Source organism: Eubalaena glacialis, chromosome 11, assembly GCF_028564815.1.
Source record: "Eubalaena glacialis isolate mEubGla1 chromosome 11, mEubGla1.1.hap2.+ XY, whole genome shotgun sequence".
Classification (NCBI taxonomy): Eukaryota; Metazoa; Chordata; class Mammalia; order Artiodactyla; family Balaenidae; genus Eubalaena; species Eubalaena glacialis.
Window position 1 is genome coordinate 11,075,860 of NC_083726.1, and position 22,736 is coordinate 11,098,595.

Consider the following 22,736-nt stretch of genomic DNA (forward strand, 5'->3'; position numbering starts at 1 on the left):
GCATCCTTCTGCAGACAGGGAGCTTATTACCTGTCTCCTGAGCAGCATTCTTTCTCTCTTTAGACAGCGCAGCCTATTGGGAAGTTCTTTTGCTTTCCCCTGGCCTTGGCAGAACCAGTGTACTCCTGCCCATGCTCTGAGGGGCCTCTGGCACAAATCCAGCCCCTGGAGATCTGCCCAGTGTGGCAGCCCCAGTGCCCAGAGGATGAGGGTCCAGGGTCCTTGGAGTGTCCACTCTTCCCTGTCTGGCCCTCCTGCACTCCGGCTGGGAAAAGGATGAAGGTGAAGGGGCAGGGTGGGCTCAAGGATGGGAGATGTAGTCACAGGCAGGACAGAGCCCCACTCACGAGTTGAATCATGAGCTTTATTCTCTATTCTGAGTGATTCTCAGAACAGCCACTCATGCCCAGAAAATCCCCCGTTCCACCCTCTCAATGATGGCGGGGGTGGGGGGAAGCTGAGGACCAGAGAGGGGAAGGAAGTGGACTAAGATCACACAGCCAGTGTATAACCAGTGGCAGGAGAGAACCTCAGAGCCCATGACGCCTGGCTGCCCCTTCAGGGGCCAAATGAGGCAGCAGGGGTGGCGCTCAGCTCCCAGGCTGCCATGGAGTCTGTGGAAGACCTCAAACGTCCTGTAAGTCTTCTTCCTGCAGATGCCCAACCAGATCCTCCTCAGTGCAATATCATTACCAGGTTCTTGCACACCTCCAGAGACAGGGGTCTCACCACTGCAAGGCAGCTACTCTATCCTGACACCCTGGAGAGTGTGCATGTGTGTGGGAGGTGGAGGGGAGGAGAGGTTGCCTCCCTTCCCCGGGGGAATCCACCTTGCTCTGGCTTGCCCACGCAGGCTGGGAGTGGGGCAGAGGTAACCCCATATCCTGCTTTCCTGCCAGGGAACTTCTCTCCAGGGACACCCCCAGGGCCTGTGCGACGGGGTGAGAAGTGCTACTGAGAAGAAACCTGTTCGTGGAATCCTCCTCCAGGCTGGAATCTCCCTGGAGAGCTGCCTGCCTGTGGGCTGGGAAGTCAGTTCCACTCTTGATGGTGTTACTCCAGAGGATCTCAGGATGCTGGGCCCCTGCTCACCACCACGGGAGCCCTGGGCAGTGGTCCAGCAGGGAAGCTGTAGCTGAGACTCTGCTACAAGCTTCTGTGTCACTCACTGGCGTGGCCGCTGCCTCCAGGCAGCCCTCTTGGTAACCACAGCTCACAAAGCTCTCTTCTTGACTTCTTGATTGTACCGCCAGTTCCGCCTGAGTACATCTGTCTGGGATGCTGTCTGCCATTTTCTTGAGGAGTCCCACCCACCCCTTCTCTAAGATGGACATCCTTGAGGATGGAGCCCACTCTGCTCTCTGCCTCCCAGCAGCCTTCAGTCCAGAGCCCCCTCCAGCTCTGGTGCAGACATCTCCAGCCAGAAGCTCCTTGGGAGACCCGGTCCAATCCTGTCCTTCTACCGAGAGGAAGCAGTCTCAGAGGAGGGAGGTGGCCAGCTCACGCCCTGCTGGGACCTACCTAGGGCCATTGCTGGCAGGTTGGAGGTTGCAGTGGAGGCGGTGCACAGAGCCAGAAGGGCCAAGACACTTCTCTCCAAACACCGCACTTTTCCAGGAACCAGAGAAGGAGGGTGACTTGGCCGAGGGCACGCAACAAGTTGGAGACAGAGCTGGGACTGAGACTGTGGCATCAGGGCTTCTAGTCCAGTGCTCTCGGGTCTCCCAGAGGTCTTGTCGGTGGGTCTGAGATGTGTACGTGTGTCCCTTGGGCAGGGAAGGCCAAGCCCCAGCTGAGGACGGGGGAGGGGCTGGCCGAGAAACGCCCTGAGCGGAAGGAGGAGGCATCACCATGGCGGAGGGTAGGAAGCACGCAGGCTCCTCCTGCTCTGAGGGCTGACAGCATTTCAGAGGGCAAGGAGACATCTGACAAGAGAGGAAACTGAGCCCCAGAGAGAGGGCAGGGTGCCGGGTTCCGGGCTGCTTTCCTCACCCCTTACTGCGGTGGACTTGGGGCTGGGGCGGGGCCTTTCCTGGGTGTCCAGGGCCAGCGGCCTCATGGTCGGGCTTTGAGCCCTCGGTGGTTCCCACCCACCCTCTTTCTTGAGCCCTTCCTCCCCTCTGCTGTCAGTTTGAAGTGAAGGGGGTTGAGGGAGGATGTCTGCGGGCCAGGAGAGGGTGCCCTGGGGTTGGAGGTAGGTCTCCAGGTACCACAGGTCACGGGGATCCCAGGACGCCGGGCACCACCTCCCAGGAAGCTGGGCACCACCTCCCAGGAAGCTCACTGCTTGCTGGCAATCTTCTTCTTCCGAGCAGAGACCAGGTCGTAGAAGGGAACACGGGTGATGCTGGCTCTGGAGTGAAAGTAGGTGAAAAGATTTCAGGGCTGGGCAGGCTGACTTAAAGAGTCTCATATCCCAGGGAGGGGTCGGCCTGCCCTGCCTCAGGGGAAAAGCCAGATGACCCCAGCAAGAACCAAGCCAGGGTGTGTCCAGCTTCGTGGGCCTAACCCAGAGTCCCACGGGCGGGGCCGGAGCAGGTGAGGCTGAGGCCTGAGAGCCTTGGGAATTCTGCCCCCAAATGTCTTTGGACCCCTCTCCAGGCTCCCATCAGACTCTCAGAAAGAGGTGACAAGAGCCCAGGTGGAACCAGCAGAACTGCTTGCTGGTCCCAGCTCTGCCCCTCACTGGCTGTGTGGCCCTGGGCAAGTCCCTCCCCTCTCTGGGCCTCAGTCCTCATCTGTAAAACGGAGGTGAGCGTGGCTTTGGCCTGACGTGCCCTCTTGTTTTTGCCTGCACTGCTCGTTCCACCTAGAAAGGCCTCCTCTCCACCTCCATCAGGTCTTTCCAGGGCCACTTTGGATCCTGATGCTAACAGGCGCTGGGCAAAGAGCTTTACATGCAACATCTCCCGTGATCCTCCACCATCCCTATGAAGCCGGTGCCTCTCTCCCCTGTGTCCTGGACCTGGCACTGTGCCGGCCCAGAGGGGATGCTCACAGAATATGTGTGGAAGGGATTTGCATGCCAGAAACAGGAGGGAGATTCTAGAGTTAGCCCTCTTTACAGACAAGGAAACTGGGCTCCAAGAGAAGTAGGTGCTTCTGGAAGGTGACAGGAGACACCTCCCCACCAGTCCGGCCACCCATTACCGAATGGCCTTGATCCATTGGTCCCGCTCCTCAGCGCTGGAGGCTGAGATCCGGTAGGACTCGTGCTTGCCCTCTACTACTTTGCCGTCGCCATCTGTCTTGCAGGCCTTTATCTTCTGGCCCCGGCAGCTGGGGTTGTAGAGCTCCAGGCAGAACTGTGGGGAAGTGGCCAGGTGAAGGCAGGGCAGGGGTGGGAGGAAAGGGCTGCTATACTGGGCTCTCCGGGAGGCTCAGAGAGGCCTAGACACTTGGGCAAGACCAGTGCTTGGATGAGCGGCAGGACATACCCGACCCCCGGGCCTTCCTGTGAGAGGCAAAGGGGCAGAAGCTGCAGCTCCTCACATTGAGAACTTACTACGTGCCTGGCTCGACCTAAATCCATGATTCTTCTTAAAATCCCCAGTTGACAGATGGGGAAACTGAGGCTCAGAAATGAGCAGAGACTTACTGAACGTCCCTGAGCCAGTGTCAGGAGGAGGCTCTGAGAGTCAGCGAGGCCAGGCCCCCTTGATGCCATTGACCTGCCCCCAGGATCCACAGCCCCAGGAGGGAGACTGAGGCAACCCTGAGCCACCCGGAAGGTGTGATGGGCACGCCCTCTCCTCCCACCCTGTTTTGGAAATTCCCGCAGCCGCTCTGGCCTTGGGCCTCCATACCGATACCTACTGGCTTCTTGGGGTCATCCACCTTCTGCACTGAGAGGTTCTCAAGGGGTATGATTCCCCGGGGCTCCTTGTCCTGCAGGGGAACGGGAGACAAGGTCAGGATCTGCACCAGATCCTGGGGGAGGCTCTGGGGTTATGACACCCAAGGGCAGGGAGTGACCTTGGGGGCTCCCTAGACCCAGAGAGAAGTGTGCCCATCTCCCCAGACTCTGTGCAGCCCTGGAGAGGGCAGGGGAGCCACACGGGAAGAGCCCCGGCTGGGAGTCAGGAGGCCTGACGTTAAGCCCCGGCTCTGCCTTGCACCTTGGCCCAGCCCCTTCCCTTCTTTGTAGCTCAGTTTTCCCCATCTGTAAAATGGGTATGGAGGAGGTCCGAAAGATCTCAAGGGGCCCCAAGCTCTGTCAATGGACCACTTAGTGGGAGTCTGGAAAGGGTTTGGGGGGAGGGGCAGGGCAGGGTAAGGCTCACAGTGGTGAACTCAAAGTAGTAGAGGCAGCTGTCCGTCAGGATGAACCAGCGTCGTTTCCACGTCTTCACGCGGCCGCCTGCGAAAGCCAATGGCGGAGTCAGTCAGCCCTCCTCTGCCCTGGGCCACCAGCACTTCCCGCCACGGAAGAGCAGGGCCTCAGATGCTCTCCTCTGGGCCCCCACTTGAGCAGCAAGCCCCCAACCCCTTGCCTGCCGCATCTTCCCCCTTATCTATCCCTTCCCGACTTAAAACCTGAGTGGCTCTATCACCCCCGCACTGCCCCTGAGCTGCCTGACCCAGGCTCCTCCATGATCAGGCCCTGGGGCAGGCTGGTCATTCCCTGCACTTTCCTGCTGCCCTCACCCCTCCGTTCATGCCTTGGCCCGCTCCCTGCTTGGCACTGTGCTAATCCTTTCATCTTTCATTTGCCAGGCAATGTTCTAGAGATTTAAAAAAACTTTCACTTACTAATCCCTATAACCACCTATGAGGAGGGGACCATTATTAACCCCATTTTACAGATGAGGAGACCGAGGTGCAGAGAGGCAAAGTCATCTGCTTGAGGTCTGGCTGCAGAGCTGGGATTCGAACCCCAGTGTCCCAGCCCCAGAGCCCAAGTGCTTGGCTTCCCACACATTTAACTGTCCCAGGGGTGATTATCCCCATTTTGCAGCTGTGGAAACTCAGGCTGAGGATGGGTGGAGGAGCTGGGGTCTGTGACTTAGAGCCGCCCCGGGACTGAGGACAATCAGTTGGGCAAGAAAGGAGGCTGCAGTCTGCAGGGGGGTCAACTGGGAGGTGGGTCTGGAGAGATGGAGGGCTTGGATGGGCACCCCAGGCCAGGGCCCCTGCTCCAACACGAGGCGTCTGTCCTCCCCTGCCCTGGAAGACCACTGTGCCTGGCTGGGCTGCCCCTGCTGGGGCGGTGCCCAGGAATGTGTGGGGGTGGCAGGGGCATGCGGCCGGGCCCTGCAGTTCCCCTGCCAGATCCTCCAGCTGCAGCGGTGGCACCCGCCACAGCTCCCCTCTGCAGGCCCGACGCCCTCCGTGTCCCCTAGTCCCATTGAGGGGAGGCTCCCCGAGCCACATCCTGTCACACTCCCTCCCTCTGTCTTTCAAGGACACCCAACCCTCTGCCCACCAAAATCAGCCACTGGCTGGCTGTGTGGCCCTGGGCAGATGCCCTAACCTCACTGGGTCTGGGCTTCCTCAGAATTGCTTCAGGAAGAACGACCTGCGGTTAAAGCGTTTATCTATGAATCAGTCAGCTTCCCGTCCCCACTTCCTGCTTATCGGTCCCCTCCCGCACTGTCCCCTCATCCCCAGGACAGACAGATGGACGGATGGGACGGGCAGACTGCTGCTCCAGGGGTCAGGAGACCTGGGGCTGACCTGACTGCACCCCCGAGGCTGCATGTCAAGTGCATGCGTGTGGCAGCCGCGTTGCGTGAGTGTGCAGGCACGTCGGTGCATGTCCCCCAGCGTGCAAGAGCACGTTCTCACCCAGCTTGAGCAGCCAGCCCTCGCGGTCGGGGTTGAAGAAGGTGTGAGTGAGGTCGTTGCCATCGTCCTCGGGGATGGAGAAGGGCTCACTCTTGATGCTGTCGAAGAGGTTCTGCCCCGAGAGAAGGGAGGGAAAGACCCGCTGTGACATTCATCCCAGTCCAGGGCCTGGGTCCAGCCTGTGTGGCCTCGGGCAGGTCACTGGCCCTCTGGGCAAACCCTTTCCCCTCCTGTTAGCTCCTCGTTGGTCCCTGGCTTTCTTCGGGGAAACCCTCCCTGGCCCCGCAGGCCCAGTGGTGCTCCCCTGTCCCCAACCCCATGTCATGCCTCCCCCTGTGCTATTGTAGAATGGAGCGGGTGGGGTGAGCCCCGCAGAGAGACCGCGATGGCTGCCTCACCCATGGTCCCCACGCTGTCAGTATTTTGCTGTCAGTCTGCTTGCTGAGGCTGACTTCCCCAAGTAGATGGGGAGCTCCTCCAGGAAAGGCCTGGGTGTCATAACCCCAGAGCCTCCCCCAGGGCCTGGCCTAAAGCAGGTTAGCAACTGTTTGCTGACCGAGTGGCTGATGGTTCCCATCCCCCACCTTCCCGCTGAAATCCCAGCCAGTGGCAGGAGAACGCGGCAGAACAAGAGCACCTGCTCAGTGTCAGGCCACCTGGGTTGAAATCCCAGCTCGGTCACTTGATGGCTGTGTGACCCTGGGCACATCCCTCAACCTCTCTGAGCTGCTCTGTCTTCATCTGAAGAATGGACAATGCTGACCCCCAGTGTTCTAGGGAGAGTAAATGGACTACACTGGGGTCAGAGCCCCTCCCTGCCCCCAAGTCAAGGGGAAGATGATGAGCAGGAGAAGCCCCCACCTGCACCCTGACCACCCAGCACTGCTCTTAAGGGCCAGATGAGTGAGTCAGGGTCCATCACCCCCATGTCTGAGAGTGTTGGAGACAGGATGCTTGGCTGGGATGTGTACACGCACACACAGGTTCACCAGTGTGCGTACGTGTGCATGCGTGCGTGTGCATGCGTGCGTGTGCGCACACACACACACACACTCTGGGGCACAGCAGCCAGATTCAGGGCCTCTTTGGACAACATCTAAGGGGGAAGGGGTCTTCTCTTCTCTTAGGTGCAGTAGCTAGACTTCCAGGTGTACCGTGGGTTGGGGGACACAGAGGACCTGCTAGGGAGTTGGAGATTGGCTGCCCATGTTGTGACTCAAGATGGGATGCTGACCTAGGCTCTTAAAGCCCCCTCTCCTAGGCAGAGACCAGAGACCTGTTCTAGGGGGTAGGAATTTCCCAGAAAGCAGATTTTAGTTCTCTATGGAGGACTTTCTAGAAGTTGGAGCTGCTAAAATATGGAAGGAGCAACCTTGTAGGGGTAATGAGTTCCTTATCACTGGAAGTATGCAAGCCAGGGCTAAGACCTCCCTGTGGGAGAGATGTGGATATTGGCAACAGATCACCCCTGTGTGTTTTGAACCCCTTGCCGTGGGGCACTGCGTTCCATAGACGACCTGCCCAGATTTCCGAGTGTTTGGAAAAAACATTCTAAATTGTCTAATTCTGCTGATTAAAACCAGACACAATGCTGGGTCTCTATCGTTGAGATAATGAAATCATTTCCTTCTGCTGCGGTTGTCTGTGCTGCTGTTCAGATGATTTCCTCGAAATTTTAAACGAAAAATTTCCCAAGTACTGTTCGATTCCCCAAAGTTTTAGAAATGGTGTTTTCTGATTTTTAAAGGTCTTTTCTGATCCAGGAGCTTAGGGGTGGCGGAGGGGTAAGGGATGGGGGGAGGAGAGTGCCGGCTGGAAGCAGGTTTTCCTGGGTTTGATGGAGTGGGCTCCGCTGGCTGTGGTGGGGTGAGTTGGGAAGAGCAGGGACCGCTTTCTCTGTTTGGGGCCCCTGCATCCCTAGAGCAGCCGGGAAGCCCCGCTTTACCCCTCCTGCCCTGGCCCAGCCTGGCCCTGGGATTCCCCAAGGGGCCGTGGCCGGTTGAACAAGGTCTGTGGTAGCAAGGCCTTGTCAGCAAAGCTGGCAGCACAGACAAATATTCCGAAGGCCCAAGGAGGTGAGCAGGGAGACAGAGAGGGCCTCATCCTTCATGACACCCACAGGGAGCCCCACGGCAGCTTTGGCGGGCGCCCTACAGCCTACACATTCTGCCCCCACAAGGGAAACAGCTCAGTTCACCCACATTTCCTGCACCCTGTAAACCCCAGGCTCCCCCCGCCCCTGCCCCCTGTACTAAAACATCCTTGCACCTGGACTTTCTGTCCAGGTTGCTCCGGGGGGTTGACACTCACTGCCCACCCGCCACGCCCCCAGGCTCCAGGAGACTGTGAATGACTCCCATCTGGCTAATCAGAGCATTTCATCCTACTGGTCACAGCGACGGGTTCAGAGAGGGACCTGTGACCCATGCCAGTCAATAAGCCTTAATTCAATAAGCCTTAATTCTGGGACTCTAGTTTAAAGTGTAAAGCAAGATGGAAGCCTGGAGGGCTTCCCTGGCGGCGCAGTGGTTGAGAATCTGCCTGCCAATGCAGGGGACACAGGTTCGAGCCCTGGTCTGGGAAGATCCCACATGCCGCGGAGCGACTAGGCCCGTGAGCCACAACTACTGAGCCTGTGCGTCTGGAGCCTGTGCTCCGCAACAAGAGAGGCCGCGATGAAGAGTGGCCCCCGCTTGCCACAACTAGAGAAAGCCCTCGCACAGAAACGAAGACCCAACACAGCCAAAAATAAATAAATAAATAAATAAATAAATAATAAAAATAAAGGAATTCCTTTTTTAAAAAAAGTGAAATAAATATCCTTTAAAAAAAAAAAGATGGAAGCCTGGAGCTGCCTAGGCCATCTTTGCTGCAACTTGGGGAAAGCCCATTTAAGAGGGAAGCCGACTTGGAAGAGGAGGTTGCTCAGAGATGGAGAGACCAGACTGCGCTCTTCTGACCTCACTGAGCAAACTGGATCTAGCCGAGCCTGAAGCCAACCATCAATCCCCCATCTTTTCCATGATATGAGCTGAGATTCCTCCAGCCAGGAAGAAACTGGAAGCTGGGAAACACGGCCAAGATCTCCATCCCCTAATCTTGCTTTCTGGTCTCTGCAGAGGGAAGGGCTTTGGAGTCAGACAGACATGGGTTTGAATCTGGACTCCTCACAGACTGAGACCCTTGGCCAGCTACCTCTGTTGGAGCTCAGTTTCCTTCGCTGTAAACTGGGGATGGTACCTGCTGCCTAAGGTTGTCGAGATGACTTAATGGGCCCAGTATATGGTCAGTTCTGATGGAGACGCTTGGACAGGAACGCAGGAGGTCCGGCCTTGCCTGCAGCAGAAGATGCCCTGAACTGGGGGACTGTTCCCTTGCCCGGACCTCGGTTTCTCCACCTGTGACACTGGAGAGTGGACAAGCCCTCCTTCTTTCCTCTCTGCTTCTTCCCCTCCTCCACCCTGGCTCCCTCTCTGGGCAACCCTGTCAAGGTGAGTGGTGCCAGGTGCTTGAAGTGCTTTGTTTGCTTCTCAGGAGAACAATGTGAGGTCAGTGTCATCAGCCCACTTTGCAGATGGAGAAACTGAGGCTCACATCCAAGGGCACACAACCATAAGGGCAGAGCTGGGATTTGATCTCCTATCTTCTGAGTCTACACCCTGTACCTTTGGGCTGAGTTTCTTAGGCACTCGCCCCGTCCCCATCAGGGTGGCCAGGGCAAGACCCGCTCAACATGCCTGAGCCCCAGCTCCCATCATACACCTCTTTGAAGCCTTTCCCAGCTGCGCACCCTCATGGTCACGGGGTGACCTCTCTTTTGGTGATGTTTCTGTGTCAATTTAATTTCATAAATCAGGTCACTTAAAAATGTTATGTGTCCTGGAGAATCCTTCTGCAAAGCTGCAAACTGAATACCTGAAGGTGCTTAAAGCCGAGTCCTTGCTTTACACATGGGGAAGATGAGACCCCAAGAGAAAGCAAGAGGACCCCTGGTCCTGAGCAGCTTCCTGTGAAAGCCTTGAAGAGCAAGGACCAGGCCAGTGTGGTTCACTTTGTGTCCTGGGAAGCTTCTGGATTAATTAGCCAGTCCAACGACATAGGTGCTGTGCTAAACACCTTACTAATCCTATAAGCTTACCTACACTAATCCTATAAACCGGGAGCTCAGAGAGGTCAAGCCACTTACCTAAAGTCACACAACTTGAAAATGGGGGAGCCAGGACTTGGATGTGGCTGTGACTCCAATTCTTTTCCCTGCTCAGTGCCTGCCCCTCTCGGCTGCCCAGGAGGATAATAAACCCTTCCCAGACCTCCCAGGAAGAGCTTGAAGCTAAATTGAGATAATAGACCGGAAAGCCCTATGAGAAGAAAGTTACAAGCTCTATACAAATGCAGTGCATTGTTATTAACAAAAGGCTTGAATTGGGAAAAATACCTAAGGAGGGAGCTGCTGAAGGAGGCTCTTTGGGGGCTGAAGCAATAAAGTGGCACCTGGGAGATCCTACAGGACTGGCTCTGGCATGTCATTAACTCATTACCTGCTGGACAAGGTGCGCCCAGCTTCCTGCCCCAAGTACCACAATGAGATGCGTTACCAGTTTTCAAATGCTTTTCACGTTTTAGGCATTTTACTAAGGGCTGGGGATTTTAAATTATTATTAATTACTCTTAATAGCGACCTAAGCTACCATTTAGAGCTTGTGCTATGTACCTGGCATGGGCTATGCCCTTTACATTTTTAAAAATTACTACTCACAGCGGCTCTGTGACGCAGGCATCATTATCCCTGTTCTCCTGGTTGAGGAAATGGTGCCTCCGAGAGGGTGAGTCATTATTTAAGGTCACCCAGCAGGCAAACGGGGAGATGGGACTTGACCTGGGCTCTAACCTACTCTCAAGCCCTCATTTTATGTTGTGCCCCCCCGCCCACCAGGATAAACTGTCTCTGGGGACCAAGGAGGGGGGTGGGCTAAGGGCGAGGCTGTTCTCAAACACCGAGGGGCACCAGAATCGCTCCAGACTCAGGCTCTCCCCCCACCGACCAGACTTCTGCTGTCGGAGGTACACAGGGTGCTGAGCTGCCAGGGTGGGGTTCACACCATCTCCTCCCCTCCTGCCGTGCTCTGACCTGGAGGGAACTGAAGCTCTATTGAGCTCTGGGGCGTTTCTGGTCCTAGAAATGAATCGTCAATTCATTTTTGCAGAGCCAGGCTTTGAATCTCACTCCTGTGTTTCTAAAACAGCTCCTGGCTCCACTTTGCCCATAGGAAGCAGGCAAGCTCCTGAGGCTGTCGTTCGAAGCTATGGTCTCTCTGGCCCAACCTCGGTGCCCATCACTGTCTGTATGTATCCAGCTGGCCACTCTGGAAGCCCCTCCCTTTACCAACCAGGTCAGGTGCTGGCCAGTTCCTCTTTCTGGAATGTCCTTTCCCTGCTTCTCCTCTGGGCAAACTCCCACTCAACGTTCAAGGCCCAGTTCAAAAGTCACCTCCTCTGTGGAGTCTTCCAGGATGGCACCCTTCCCCTGCTCCCAGGAGAGTGATAATAGTGTCCTCTGTGTCTCCATAGCTGTGTCTCCTACGGTCAGCACAGCATGAATCACGCAGGGTTATAATTCACATGTGTATCATCCTCCCACCAGACCCTGAACGTGGGTTTACTCATCCCTGGGTGCCCCATGCCAGGCACAGGGCTTGGTGCAGTGTAGCAGGGGTGGGGGCTGTTTGAGGAGGGGATGGGAGGCCTGGGTTCTCGACTCTCGAGCTGATGTGTAGCCTGTGGAAGACCTGTTCCTTCCTTTCTGAAAGAGGGAGGGGTTTGAGCAGAGTCTGGGGATTTTCAGCCCTGACCCACTGAGAGTCTAAGAATCTGGGATTCCAAAAAATAGACCTAGGCTGCGTGAGGCACCCTTTCTGGAAGGTGTGAATGATGGGTGCCCAGAGTTCCCCAAAGGCTGAGGTCTGGGAGAACCTCCTGGGTGTTCAGTCTTGGACCTCCTTCTTAAGATGGGCCCACTTGGGAAAGCCCTTCTCGGGACCAACCTCTTCTGTGATGGTCCCTCTCAAGACAGTTACCAACCTGGGAGGGCCATCTCAGCAGCGCCCCCTCCTGGAGCGGCCTATCTTAGAGGAGCCCCTCTTGGGCCATGGACCTAAGGACAGGCTCTTCCTGGATGCCTGGGGACGGGGCTGGGTGTGGCCACACCCTTCTTACCCGCAGCTGCTCCTCAGGCAGGTCACTGCCGTCATTGATGCCACGGTTCATGGACACAAAGCGCTCGAAGGGCGGCCTGTCCCGGACATTGGGGTTGTGGAGGCTGGTGTTGAGCATGATGATGGAGAAGGACAGGACGTAGCAGGTGTCTGCGGGACGGGACGGCGGTCACAGTCTTGGCCCTGGCCACTCCCCCCTCCCCTGCCCCAATCCCTTCTAGGGGCCAAGAATGGGCCATTTCAATGTCCTGAAGGTCCACTCTGTCCTCCCGGCTTGGCATTTGAGGCCTGGCCTCGCCTCCCACGCTTATGGGGCTCCCTGCTCCAAACAAGCTTCAGTTGTCAGTTCCCGAGCCCCTGTGTGCCTTCCCGCCCTGGTATTTCTGCTCCTGCTGGGCTCCCTGCCAGGCACTCCCTCCTCTTCCCTTTCTACCCACTTAAACCCTCCCGCTCTTTCGGCTCCAGCTCCAGCCCTCCTCCCCACCAAGCCCTTCCAGCTCCCCTGCCCACTCTGTTCTCTGCCTTCTTGGAACTCAGAGGATGCTTATTGTTGGCAACACTGTTCAGGGCTTCGTCACGTGCCACTTGGTAATCTTATTAGCATTGTGGGGCTCCCGGAGCCGCGCTCCTGTTCCATTATTCAGGCTTTCATGTGCTCGGGAGCGAGGCTGGGCTGAGCGTTTGGGAAGGAGGTGATCGCTACTCTATGATGTTTTAAAGCCCTGGGTCCAGAGCCAGGGAAGTCCACCTGTGTCCCCAGCTCTCCGGTTGACCTTGGAAAGTACCTGAGTTCCCAGAGCCTCAGCTTCCCCATCTGCAATATTAGGAGGTTTAACTTTGAAGTAGCTTCATGTTCTAGAACATCGATGATTCTACCTCTGGTAGCAGTGGCACTAATGTTGGTGCTTGCCCTGTGCTAAGCTCTTTACAGCCCTTGACAACACTATGAGGTAGGCACTGTTACCACCACCATTTTACAGATTGGGAAACTGAGACACAGGGAGAGTCAGTTACATGTCCAAGGTCACAAAATTAAGTAGTGAGACTGTGATTCAAATCTGGTGCTTTAAAATTCCTTCCTTCCTACAAATATTTATTGTGTACCTCCTAAGTGCTACAGAATGGGGATTCACTGGTGAAAAAATCTGTATGGTCCCCACCCTTGTGAGACATTTAGACTTGTGGGGCTGACAGATAACAAACAAGCAAATCCCTAATTTATATATAACTACAAGGTAGGCAAATGCTCTGTAGGACTTGCCCATGGATATGCTGCTGAAAAGCTCCCTTCACTTCTCGGAGTCTGTGTTCTGCAGGGATGAGAACACTGATGACTTTGTAGAGTAGATGTAAGGATTACATGACTTTGCAATGGGTAAAGCACTTAGCACATGGGGAGTGCTCAATATGTGGACTTGGTTATTGCTATGGTATCTTCAGACCCAGAGAAGAGACCAGGACAAGGCTGCCATGATGACTTTTCACCCACCAGGTTGGGGGATGTGGAGGACTGAGCTTTGCTGATATCTTTCTATACCCCTTTGCGCCCTGCATCCTGCTCAGGCTGTTTCATGCTTCTGTGCCTTTGCTCAAACTAGAACTCCTACCCAAAAGGCCATTTCTCCCTTTGACCTCCTGGAGAACTCCTATTCATCCTTCAAAACCCCATTCAGACCTCAGGACCTCTGGGAAGCCAGCCTGGACACGCTGAGTCCCCCATCCCTGCCCTCAGATGAGGCACTGATACCTTAGCATCCTGTGCCATTATTTCCTGCCTTCTCTCCCAAGGATCATGCCCTGAGGCAGCTCTGCCTGACAAGCACCCAGCAGAGGGCCTGGCACAGAGTTGGCACTCAGTGAGGGTTCATGAGGGGATCTGGGCTCCCAGGGTCTGGGTGCTTGGGAGAGACCTGAGGGGGTAGAGAGGCCGAGGTGCCTCCGAAGGCAGATTTGTGTCTGGCAGGGTCCCCTCCCACACTGGCACCTGTGGATTGGAAGACACCTGGGTTGCAGAGGCAGTATCGGGTGGCAAAGGTCTCCATCATGCGGTCGATCTTCTGGGCCTCGCCTGGCAGTCGGAAGCTCCACAGGAATTGTCTGGGGGAAGAACAGAACCATGGGCAGTGGAGGTGAGGGAGGCTGTCAGAGGGGGCTTAGGGGGTTCCCCATCCCCCCACCCCATAAGCTGCTCTGTGTCTCCCAGGCTTAGTCTCTTTATCCTGTAAATGAGAGACTCTGTACCTGTCATCTAGGCTCATGGTTGGGGGGGGGGGGTGGTCAGTGGAATTTGTTCTTCGAGCACCAAGACTGCAGGAGGGATCCAAGAAATGCTTTTTCTTCTAGAATACAGGAGCTGAGTGGGCACACCCCTCTGCCCATCTGAGACCCAGCACCATTTGCGGCCCAGTCCACCTTAGCCCTGTGGATTCCCGGGTTCCGAGGCCCCTCCCCGCCTGGCCACTGGGCCCTGGGATTTGACTGTGGGACCCTGGGGGAGTGTCTTCCCTTGGCTGGGCATCCCTTTCTTAGAAGTGAATGATTTCCACAGCTTCCAACTAAGTTCCTCAAGGGCAAGGGCAGTGCCTTCTCCTCTCACATCTCCTGCTGAGCTGGGACAGCCAGTAACTGCTCAGTAAAGGCTAGCTGAGTGAGTGAAAGCATGAACAGGTGAATAAATGAACGAATGAATGTTGGAGACTCCCAACCTACCCCCCCTCTCCTTTAAAAAGCATGGGAGTTAGAGGGAAGGCCACATTGCTTAGATGGTGGTGGCTTCTTCCTTCTCTGCCTAGCAAACTCCTAATCATCCATCAAAGCCCAGAACAAATGCCCCCACTCAGGAGCTGATTTTCCAGGCATCATCTGCAGCAGCAAGACTTACTAAGCACTTACTGTGGACCAATTCTAAGCATTTTCTCATTTAGTCCTCACCACCCTATGAGGTTGGTACTGTTAGTATCCACATTTTACAGATGAAGAAACTGAGGCACGGAGAGGTTTTGTGTGTGTGTGTGTGTGTGTGTGTGTGTGTGTGACTTTCCCAAGGGGTGAGTAGCAGAGACAGGATATGAACTGAGCAGTCTGGCTCCAGAGCTTGTGCTCCTAACGCATATACTGTAACGCCTCCCATTGTTGTAAAAATGCGTAGCAACAATAATATCGTAATTCGAAAATAATAAGTAATAATAAATGCAGCACACACTAAGCTGCATTAATAAAATAAGTAAAACAAGCACTAATCCAAAGAGCAGTGGGATGGGAATGGCAGTCATAATAGTAATAATGATTATGATTAAATATTATTATAATAATGATGTAATATGATAATAGTAGTAGTGGTAACGAGCCAGGTGCTCATCCAGGCAGTCCACGCCTATTACCTCATCTAACCTCAGCTCTATGTTAGACGGATAATGTCATTAATTAAGTTTATTTATTTATTTATTAAAAAAATTTTTTTTTGGCCGCACCACGCAGCTTGCAGGATTTTAGCTTCCGGACCCTCAGCAATGAAAGCGCTGAGTCCTAACCACTGGACCGCCAGGGAGTTCCCTCATTTATTCATTCTTTCTCCTGATGCTTTGTTTGTGCTGTTAGCCATGGGGATGGTGATGCCCCAACCCTTCCTGCCGTGCCACCCTTGAGGGTCAGGCCCCTGCGCCCTGGACCACTCACCTGAGGGCCTGGACGAGGTTGAGGTTGGCGAACTCGTGGCAATCTACGAAGGCCTGGAGGACCTGCAGGTTGATGGGGTCCCTGGCGAGGAGGCAGAAGGGAGGGCGGGACACACTCGGGCATTTGCTGGCACCCACCTCCTGGGGGCGGTCGAGGTGGGGGAGGCCAAGGAGGGGAGAGATGTCCTCCTTCTGAATCCAGCCACCATCTGGTCTGTTCACATCTGTCTGAGCCCACATCACTGTCCCCCCGCCCCCTCCCACACACAGCAGACGCCCCACCCCCCGACGGCTCACCAGCACTGTCCTCACCCAGGAGGGGAGCTCTGGTTTCAGAGCGGCCTGCCCTGAGTCAAATCCTTCCTCTGTCACTTCCTTCCTGGGTGACCCCACACAAGCCACTTGACCTCCCCAAGCCCCAGTGTCCATATCTGTAAAATCAAGAGAAAATGCCCACCCCCATTTCCTTCCCCTTCCCAGATCTGAAATCAGAAAGCGCTGCCCTTCTTGCCACCTGGGCTCTCTGCTTGCTTAGGAGAAGGAGAGTGTCCTCTGGGGAGCCTGGGGGAAGGGTTCCTGGCTTGCTGGCCCAGCTCCACGCCTGTCCCCTATAGTCTATCTGCCACCCAGCAGCCAGAAGGGTCCCCTCAGACCACTCCTCTGCCCAGAACCCTCTCAGGGATCCCCACCTTGTCACCTACTACTTTCTCCCTTCCTCTCTCTCTTCCAGTCTCACTAGCCTGCTGTTCTTTAAGCAGGCTTCTGCCCCAGGGCCTTTGCACGCACTGTTCCCTCTGCCTGAAATGCTCTTCCCCCAGAGCTACACTGCTCACCTCCTTTAAATTTCAGTCAAAGTTCAACTTCTCTGTGAGATCCTTTGTGTCCACACTATTTAAAGTCACAGCCTTCGAAGCATGGTTCCCAGAACTTTCTCATCTCCCTTCCCTGCTTTATTTGTATTCCAAAGAACTTATAATTTTCTAACTTATTTTACATATTTTGGGATCTGTCTTCCCCATTAGAATGTACTTCCTTGAGGGCAGGAGTTTTTTGATTTTGTTTTGTTTTTGTTTTGGGCCATGCCGCGTGACTTGCGGGCTCTTAGTTCCCCGACCAGGGTTGAACCCAGGCCCATGGAAGTGAAAGTGCCGAGTCCTAACCACTGGACATCCAGGGAATTCCCAGTAGTTTTTTTTTTTTTTCACTGAAGTATAGTTGATTTACAACAGTGTTATTTTCAGGTGCACAGCAAAGTGCTTTGGTTATACATATATATTATTCTTTTTTTCAATTCTTTTCCATTATAGTTTATTACAGGATATTGAATATAGTTCCCTGTACTACACAGTAAATCCTTGTTGTTTATCTATTATATACGGTAGTGTGCATCTGTTAATCCCATACTCCCAACTTAACCCCCCTGCCCGCCCCCCCGACTAGGAGTTTTGCCTATCTTGTTCACTGGTGTAAATCCAGGGCTTGGAACACTGCCTGGTACACGGTAGATACTAAAAATATCTACTTGTTTTCTAAATGAGTGAAGGAAGGAATGAAGGCAGGCAGGCAGGCCTTGGTTCAGGGTCTGGAGGGACGTGATCAGTTAGCCTGCTCAACCCCAGGAGTTATGACTTTCCTAACATGACTCATTCCCTTACTTACCTGCACACACAACCCCCTCACCCACACCTGTGCACACCTGCACACCCTCATTCTCTGCCTCCCTAAGGCCCCGCCCTCCTTACCTCTCCCCCAGGTAGGTGCCGATGGCCGTCTTGTTGAGGCCCTCGCCCTTGTACAAGAACTGGGCGATATCTTGGACATCAGGGGTCAGCAGCTTGTGCTCAGTGAGATACTGGATGCCCTGGAGGTGGTACACAGAGCCCGTGAGTAGCCCCGCCCAGCAGCTGGCCTGGGAGGAGGGAGGGAGGGAGCCCCCGTGGCCAGAGCCCTGGGCCTGGCATTCTAGCATTGGCAGAGCTTGTTCCGGGAAGTTGTGTCCCCTCCTTAAAAGAAGTTGCCTTTGTAAGGTGGTGAGTTCCCCATCAGCAGAGACGTGCAAAGAGAGATGGGGTTCCTGCCATGAACCAGGTTCATGCCAGGTGCTCCCCAGGGTTCCCTTCAGCCTGACACTCTTTGATGATATGCTTCGGTGATTCTATGAATTTATAATTTTAAGATTGAATGATTCAGCCCTTCCTTTTGTCCCCCTTAAAATTCATACTATTTAAACTTAGCGTTTCATTTTTTCTTACAAGTAATCTATGTCCATTGTATAAAAATTAGAAAAAAACTGCTCAGCAAAAGGAGAGGAAATTGCTCAGTCCTACCCCTAGGAGGTAGACGGTTTCCTGGACGGTCCTTTCCTCCCTTTTCTGTGTGAAAGTGGGAGGGTGCATCGCCCGATTTTCTGATTTGACGATATCTCAGACATCTCTCCCCACAACCCAGGCACTCAAAGTCTGTCATCTAATTTTAGGAGTTTGAGGGGTTGGTGTCTGGTTTTCCGTGATTATGCCTTCGAGTCCCTATTCCTTTTGGAGAAGAGGCTGCTGGGAGAGGGGGGTCAGGTTGTGGAGGGCTCTGAGTGACAGGCAGATGGCCCAGGGGACCCCTCAGTGGCCCCCCCCCCGAGGGGCGCTCAGGCAGGATCAGGTAGGAAGTGAGTTAGCGCACGCGTGCGTGCGTGTGTGTGTGTGTGTGTGTGTGTGGTCTGTGAAGTCCCTGTGGATGGGGGCAGGGGTTGATTGCTGTGCCAGTGGGACACGGGAGGCCTGTGATGGGGAAGAGGCAGCCTTCTGAGCGAGAGCAGTAAATTTCCAGGGACCCCTTGGCTTCCCTGACCCCCACCTCCGTGTGTCAACTTGTGGCTTCCTCCTGTCTCAGCTCCTACAAGAAAGGAGCCCAGGGCTACCTGGCTGGGCGAGGGGTGGGGACTGGGGGTGCTCTGAGACCAGTGGGGGTGGGGCCGGGGGTGGGGTTAGAGCGTAGCTGAGCCCTGAGTGCTCAGGGCTCCACGCCAGTGTCCCAGGACTGGCTCCCCCAGCTGAGGGGCTGGAAGACACTTCCGGAGACTGAGCCCCAGAGTTTAAGGGCCCCACTGCCCAAAGTCCAACTCACAGAGCGGGGGACAGACATCACAGATCCCACCCCATCCTCCTGGCTCCCACCTCATGCCCTGGGGCTACTATGCTGTGTGGTGGCGGAGCCCCCAGCCATAACAGGCGTGGGGCGCAGGATAAGATGCTGAGCCCTGCGGGGCTTCAGTTTCCTCATCTGTAAAGTGGGTAATTGTGTCAGTTGAGGGGAAGAAGAAGACATTGTGGAGGGACCCAGCATGCAGCTCTCCCGGCCCCCTGACTCGGCCCCCGCACTGCCTACCTTCACGGGGTCCATGTTGAATTTCTTGCGCCCGATGCCCAGCTCCTTCTCCTTCTGGGCCATGCGGCTGTAGACGGGAAGACATCAGCCTGGACGCCCCCGGACCCTGGGACACCCCTCCAATCCCCGAGGACGCTTCCCTCAGCTAGAGCCAGTATTCCCTAAGGGCCTCCAAGTGGGGCTGGAATCACCGGGGAAAATGTGAGAAATGCAGGGTCTGGGCCCCTTCCTGGGCTACAAGACCATATTTCCAATGGGCTCAGCTCTGGAGCTGTGGCCTCAGGAGCCAGAGATGCTCCTGGGGGGGATTTAGAGGGGCCCCGTGCTTAGAGGGGGAGCAAGATAACAGGGAGGTTGGGGGTGAGAGCACAGGCTCTGGAGCCAGGCTCCTGGTGCAAATCCCACTCATCTCTCTGGGACTCAGTTTCCTCATCTGTAGAATGCGGTGACTCTACCACCTGCCCCCCAAGCATTGTTGAGAGGTTAAAGCATTGAAAATAGCTAGTGTTAGGTGCCGTGTAAATGTTATGTTGTTGTCATTGTTGGGGCTGGAGACACGGGGGCAGTGCACGTGTGTATGCGGGCGTGAGTGCGTGCACGTGTCCGGGCTAGGAAGGTGGAGATCAGAGGCATCAGAGAACTGAAGGCTGGCAGGGGCAGGGTGGGGATCTCCTGGGACACCGTATGGAGGAGTCAGTGCCCTGGGGCCCTAGGGGATTATGTAGGGACCAACCTTCTCATTGTACAAGTGGGGAAACTGAGGCCCAGTGAGGGGAGGACCAACCGCAGGTCACAGAGCCAGAGGCAGTCTTCCTATAGAAGGGGTGGGGTGATGACATCTTATGGGTGGAGTGAGGTGGACCAGCCTCGGCCTTGCCACAAGCCAGGCTCCTGTCCCCGTAAGGCCCCTGGCTTCCTTGTCCTCATCCTTGGGGCTGAAATTCCCCTCTCCCTGGCCCAACCCAGGATGCTCCCGGCCAGCGATTGGTCAGGGGCTGGGTCAGGGTGGGTTGGGAGAGACTTTGGGTGGAGGAGGTGGGAGAACGGGGTTGCTGCTGAAGACAGTGGTTGCTGGAAGCAAGGACCAGACCAGACCACGGGATGGAGTGTCAGGGCCGCCCTGTTCCTATTTCACCCCCGATGCCTCCCCTCTGGGGGTCCGACCCCTGATTTCACCGGGGCCCGGGCTCATTCACTCTCACTCATGGCATGTGACATCCTCAGGAAGCCACTGTGGCAGCTTCCCAGGGTCCCCTGCCGGGCCCCTCACCTCTCCTCTGCTGTCTCGAAGCAGTCGATTTGAGCAAACACATCTGCGATCTCGTCCTTCAGCTTCTGTGGGGTGGCGGGGGCAGGTTGGGGAGGTAGAGTCAGGGGGCGGAGCCTGGGACAGAAAGGGCTTCACGACCCCCCCCACCCCAAACACAACCATTCCCACTTCCAGGCGTGATTCCCAAACCTCTGTCTTGAGCTGCCACTAAGGGACCCTCCCATTGGTGGATCCCTTTCCCGAATATCTCATATCCTCAAAATCCCAAGCCAAACTTCTTGCCTCTGTTTATACCTAGCTCTCCCGGGGCTCCTCTCTTGGGGTGAGGGAGTCCCCAGTCCCTAGCCTTTCCCCCACTCTATTTCTGGTCTTCCCATCTCTCACCTCTGCAGCTGAAAAGTGTCCCACCCTTGAGCCAAAACTTCCCGACAAGCACTCCTCCACCCAGCTGCCATCTTTCTGAAGCACAGCTTGGTGCCGGCCCTTCTTCCACTCAAACTCCATCCATGGCTCCTTACTGCCTCCCCAGGCAGGAGGTACAGACTCTCACCCAGTGATCAGGCCCCGGCTCCTCTCTGGTTTCCCTGCATCCATCCATTTACCCTGTCCCGCTCCCTAGACTCTGTGGCCACTACGAGCCAGGTGCTATGGGTCAACAGGGTACAAGATGGCACAGGACCTCTTCTCAGGGACTTTGCAATTCCAGGGAAATTTACAGGACACTGAGGCCCAGAGAGGTGAAGGGACACGTCCAACATCTGACTCCAAGCCTGTGCTTTCCCTGACACCCCCCAAGCCTTTTCCATCTTGACCCGGCAGGAGGTGCCCAGTGGCAGAGGAGACTCCCTAACTCTTGGCAGCAGCAAGAGCCCCCAAAGGCACCCCAGCCTTCCCTCACCTCCCTCCAGATCTTTGGGATGGGGGTAGTCCTAATAGGGGTTTGTCCTGGGACCCAGGAGCAGCATGGGGCCTGGAGCCTCTTTCTGAGCCCAGTCAGCTCCTGTCCATGTGAACTTGGCCAAGTCACGGAGTGGCTTCCCCACAAATAAAATGAAGGGTCACTCGTAAGTATTAACTGAGTACCTACTACGCTCTGACTATTGGACTCGGGATATAGTGGTGGGAAACAGACCCAGGCTCTCCTTACATGGAGCTCACCCCACTGGACTTTGGATCATATGAAATGACCATGCAGAAAATGGTCAGAGTAATGGTCTAGAAAGAGCCTGGCACATGGTAAGTACTTGCTGAGGGAGTTATCTTGTGCCTTCGTCTTTCTCTGGAATCTTAGGTGTACACGTGTTGGGATGGGAGATGGGGTCTCACCAGCTGCAGCCAGAGTGGACAGGGCGGCCCCTAGAAGGAGAGGCATTTGGGCTGAGAATGAACTAAGAGAAGAAGGAGCCATGAGGAGGGATTAGGAGAGTCTCAGGCAGAGGGGACCGTGAGTGCAAAGGCCCGGGGGCAGGACCTAGCATGGTGGCACATTCCAGGAGCAGGAGCAGGAGCAGGGCCTGTTTCAGAAGGTGGCTGAGAATCAGATGAGCTAATGCCTGAGAAACTGGTGAACTGACAAGTGCTGGGCAGATAATGGTGTTATCTTGACCAAATGGTCTACATTTTCGGGGGGATGAATCTGAGGTCCGGGTTGGAGATGAGACCAGACTGAGGCCACGCAGGTGGGGCTCTGCACGTAGTAGGTGCTGAACTGATTATTCCCTTTCTCTCTCCTGCTTTCCTGGCTCTCTCTGAGCCCTGGCAGCTGAACCCAGGAGTGGGGACTCCCCTGGGAATTCTGTTCTTCCCCACTCCTGCGGGCCGGGGCTGAGGCTACATGTGGGCTGGAATCTGGCCCCGCTCTTGGCCCAGGCTGGGTCAGGAGGTGTGCGAACGTGTATGACTGCTTGCTTGTGGGTACGTGTGGTTTGAGGGTGTGTCAGCACGAACATGTGGGTGGACAAGAGCATGTGTATTTGTGAGCGTGAGTGTGAGCACACCTGGATGTCCTCCAGAAGCTGCTTCCGATGCCATTTGATCCGCTGCAGCTCCTCCGCCTCCCCGCTGCTCAGCTCCCCTGGGTCTGGAGAGAGAAGAACTGGTGGTCCCTGGCTCATTCCCCGCCCTCCCCTCCATCACTCGGCTCCGGCCACCCCAGCTAGCTCTCACTTCCCCAGGGCCCTCTTCCTTCTAGAAACCCATGACTTGCTTGCCTTCTTCATCCAGGCCTTGGCTCAGATGTCACCTCCTCCAAGAGGCCTTCCCTGACTGCCCTGTCTAAAGCAGTCCCTCCCCACACTCCCCTCCTACCAGCTTTATGTTTCTTCTGCCCCTCTGGGTACAGACTCCCTAAGCCATCTTGTTTACTTGCATCTTTTGTGTTCTACTCATTCCACTCAGCCCCATGAGAACAGGCAC

At 55.5% G+C, this 22,736-nt stretch overlaps 1 protein-coding gene across 3 annotated transcripts in view; it reads right to left on the reverse strand.

Annotated features, from left to right (window-relative positions):
* Positions 1–354: 354 nt before the first annotated feature.
* The window catches only part of CYTH4 (cytohesin 4), a 30,566-nt gene continuing 8,184 nt past the window's right edge, over positions 355–22,736 (reverse strand). Inside the window, exons 2-13 of one of the 3 annotated variants that reach the window (XM_061206609.1) lie at positions 22,319–22,401; positions 20,322–20,386; positions 19,052–19,118; positions 17,416–17,534; positions 15,675–15,755; positions 13,984–14,096; positions 12,001–12,149; positions 5,788–5,899; positions 4,284–4,360; positions 3,817–3,888; positions 3,151–3,305; positions 2,189–2,353 (exon numbers count right to left, since the gene is read on the reverse strand). In XM_061206609.1, coding sequence (XP_061062592.1) covers positions 2,281–2,353; positions 3,151–3,305; positions 3,817–3,888; positions 4,284–4,360; positions 5,788–5,899; positions 12,001–12,149; positions 13,984–14,096; positions 15,675–15,755; positions 17,416–17,534; positions 19,052–19,118; positions 20,322–20,386; positions 22,319–22,401 — 1,166 coding nt within the window. In that variant the 3' untranslated portion in view covers positions 2,189–2,280. Of the gene's footprint in view, positions 2,354–3,150; positions 3,306–3,812; positions 3,889–4,283; positions 4,361–5,787; positions 5,900–12,000; positions 12,150–13,983; positions 14,097–15,674; positions 15,756–17,415; positions 17,535–19,051; positions 19,119–20,321; positions 20,387–22,318; positions 22,402–22,736 lie in introns of all 3 variants that reach the window. The other 2 variants (XM_061206610.1, XM_061206608.1) reach the window with 2 other exon arrangements.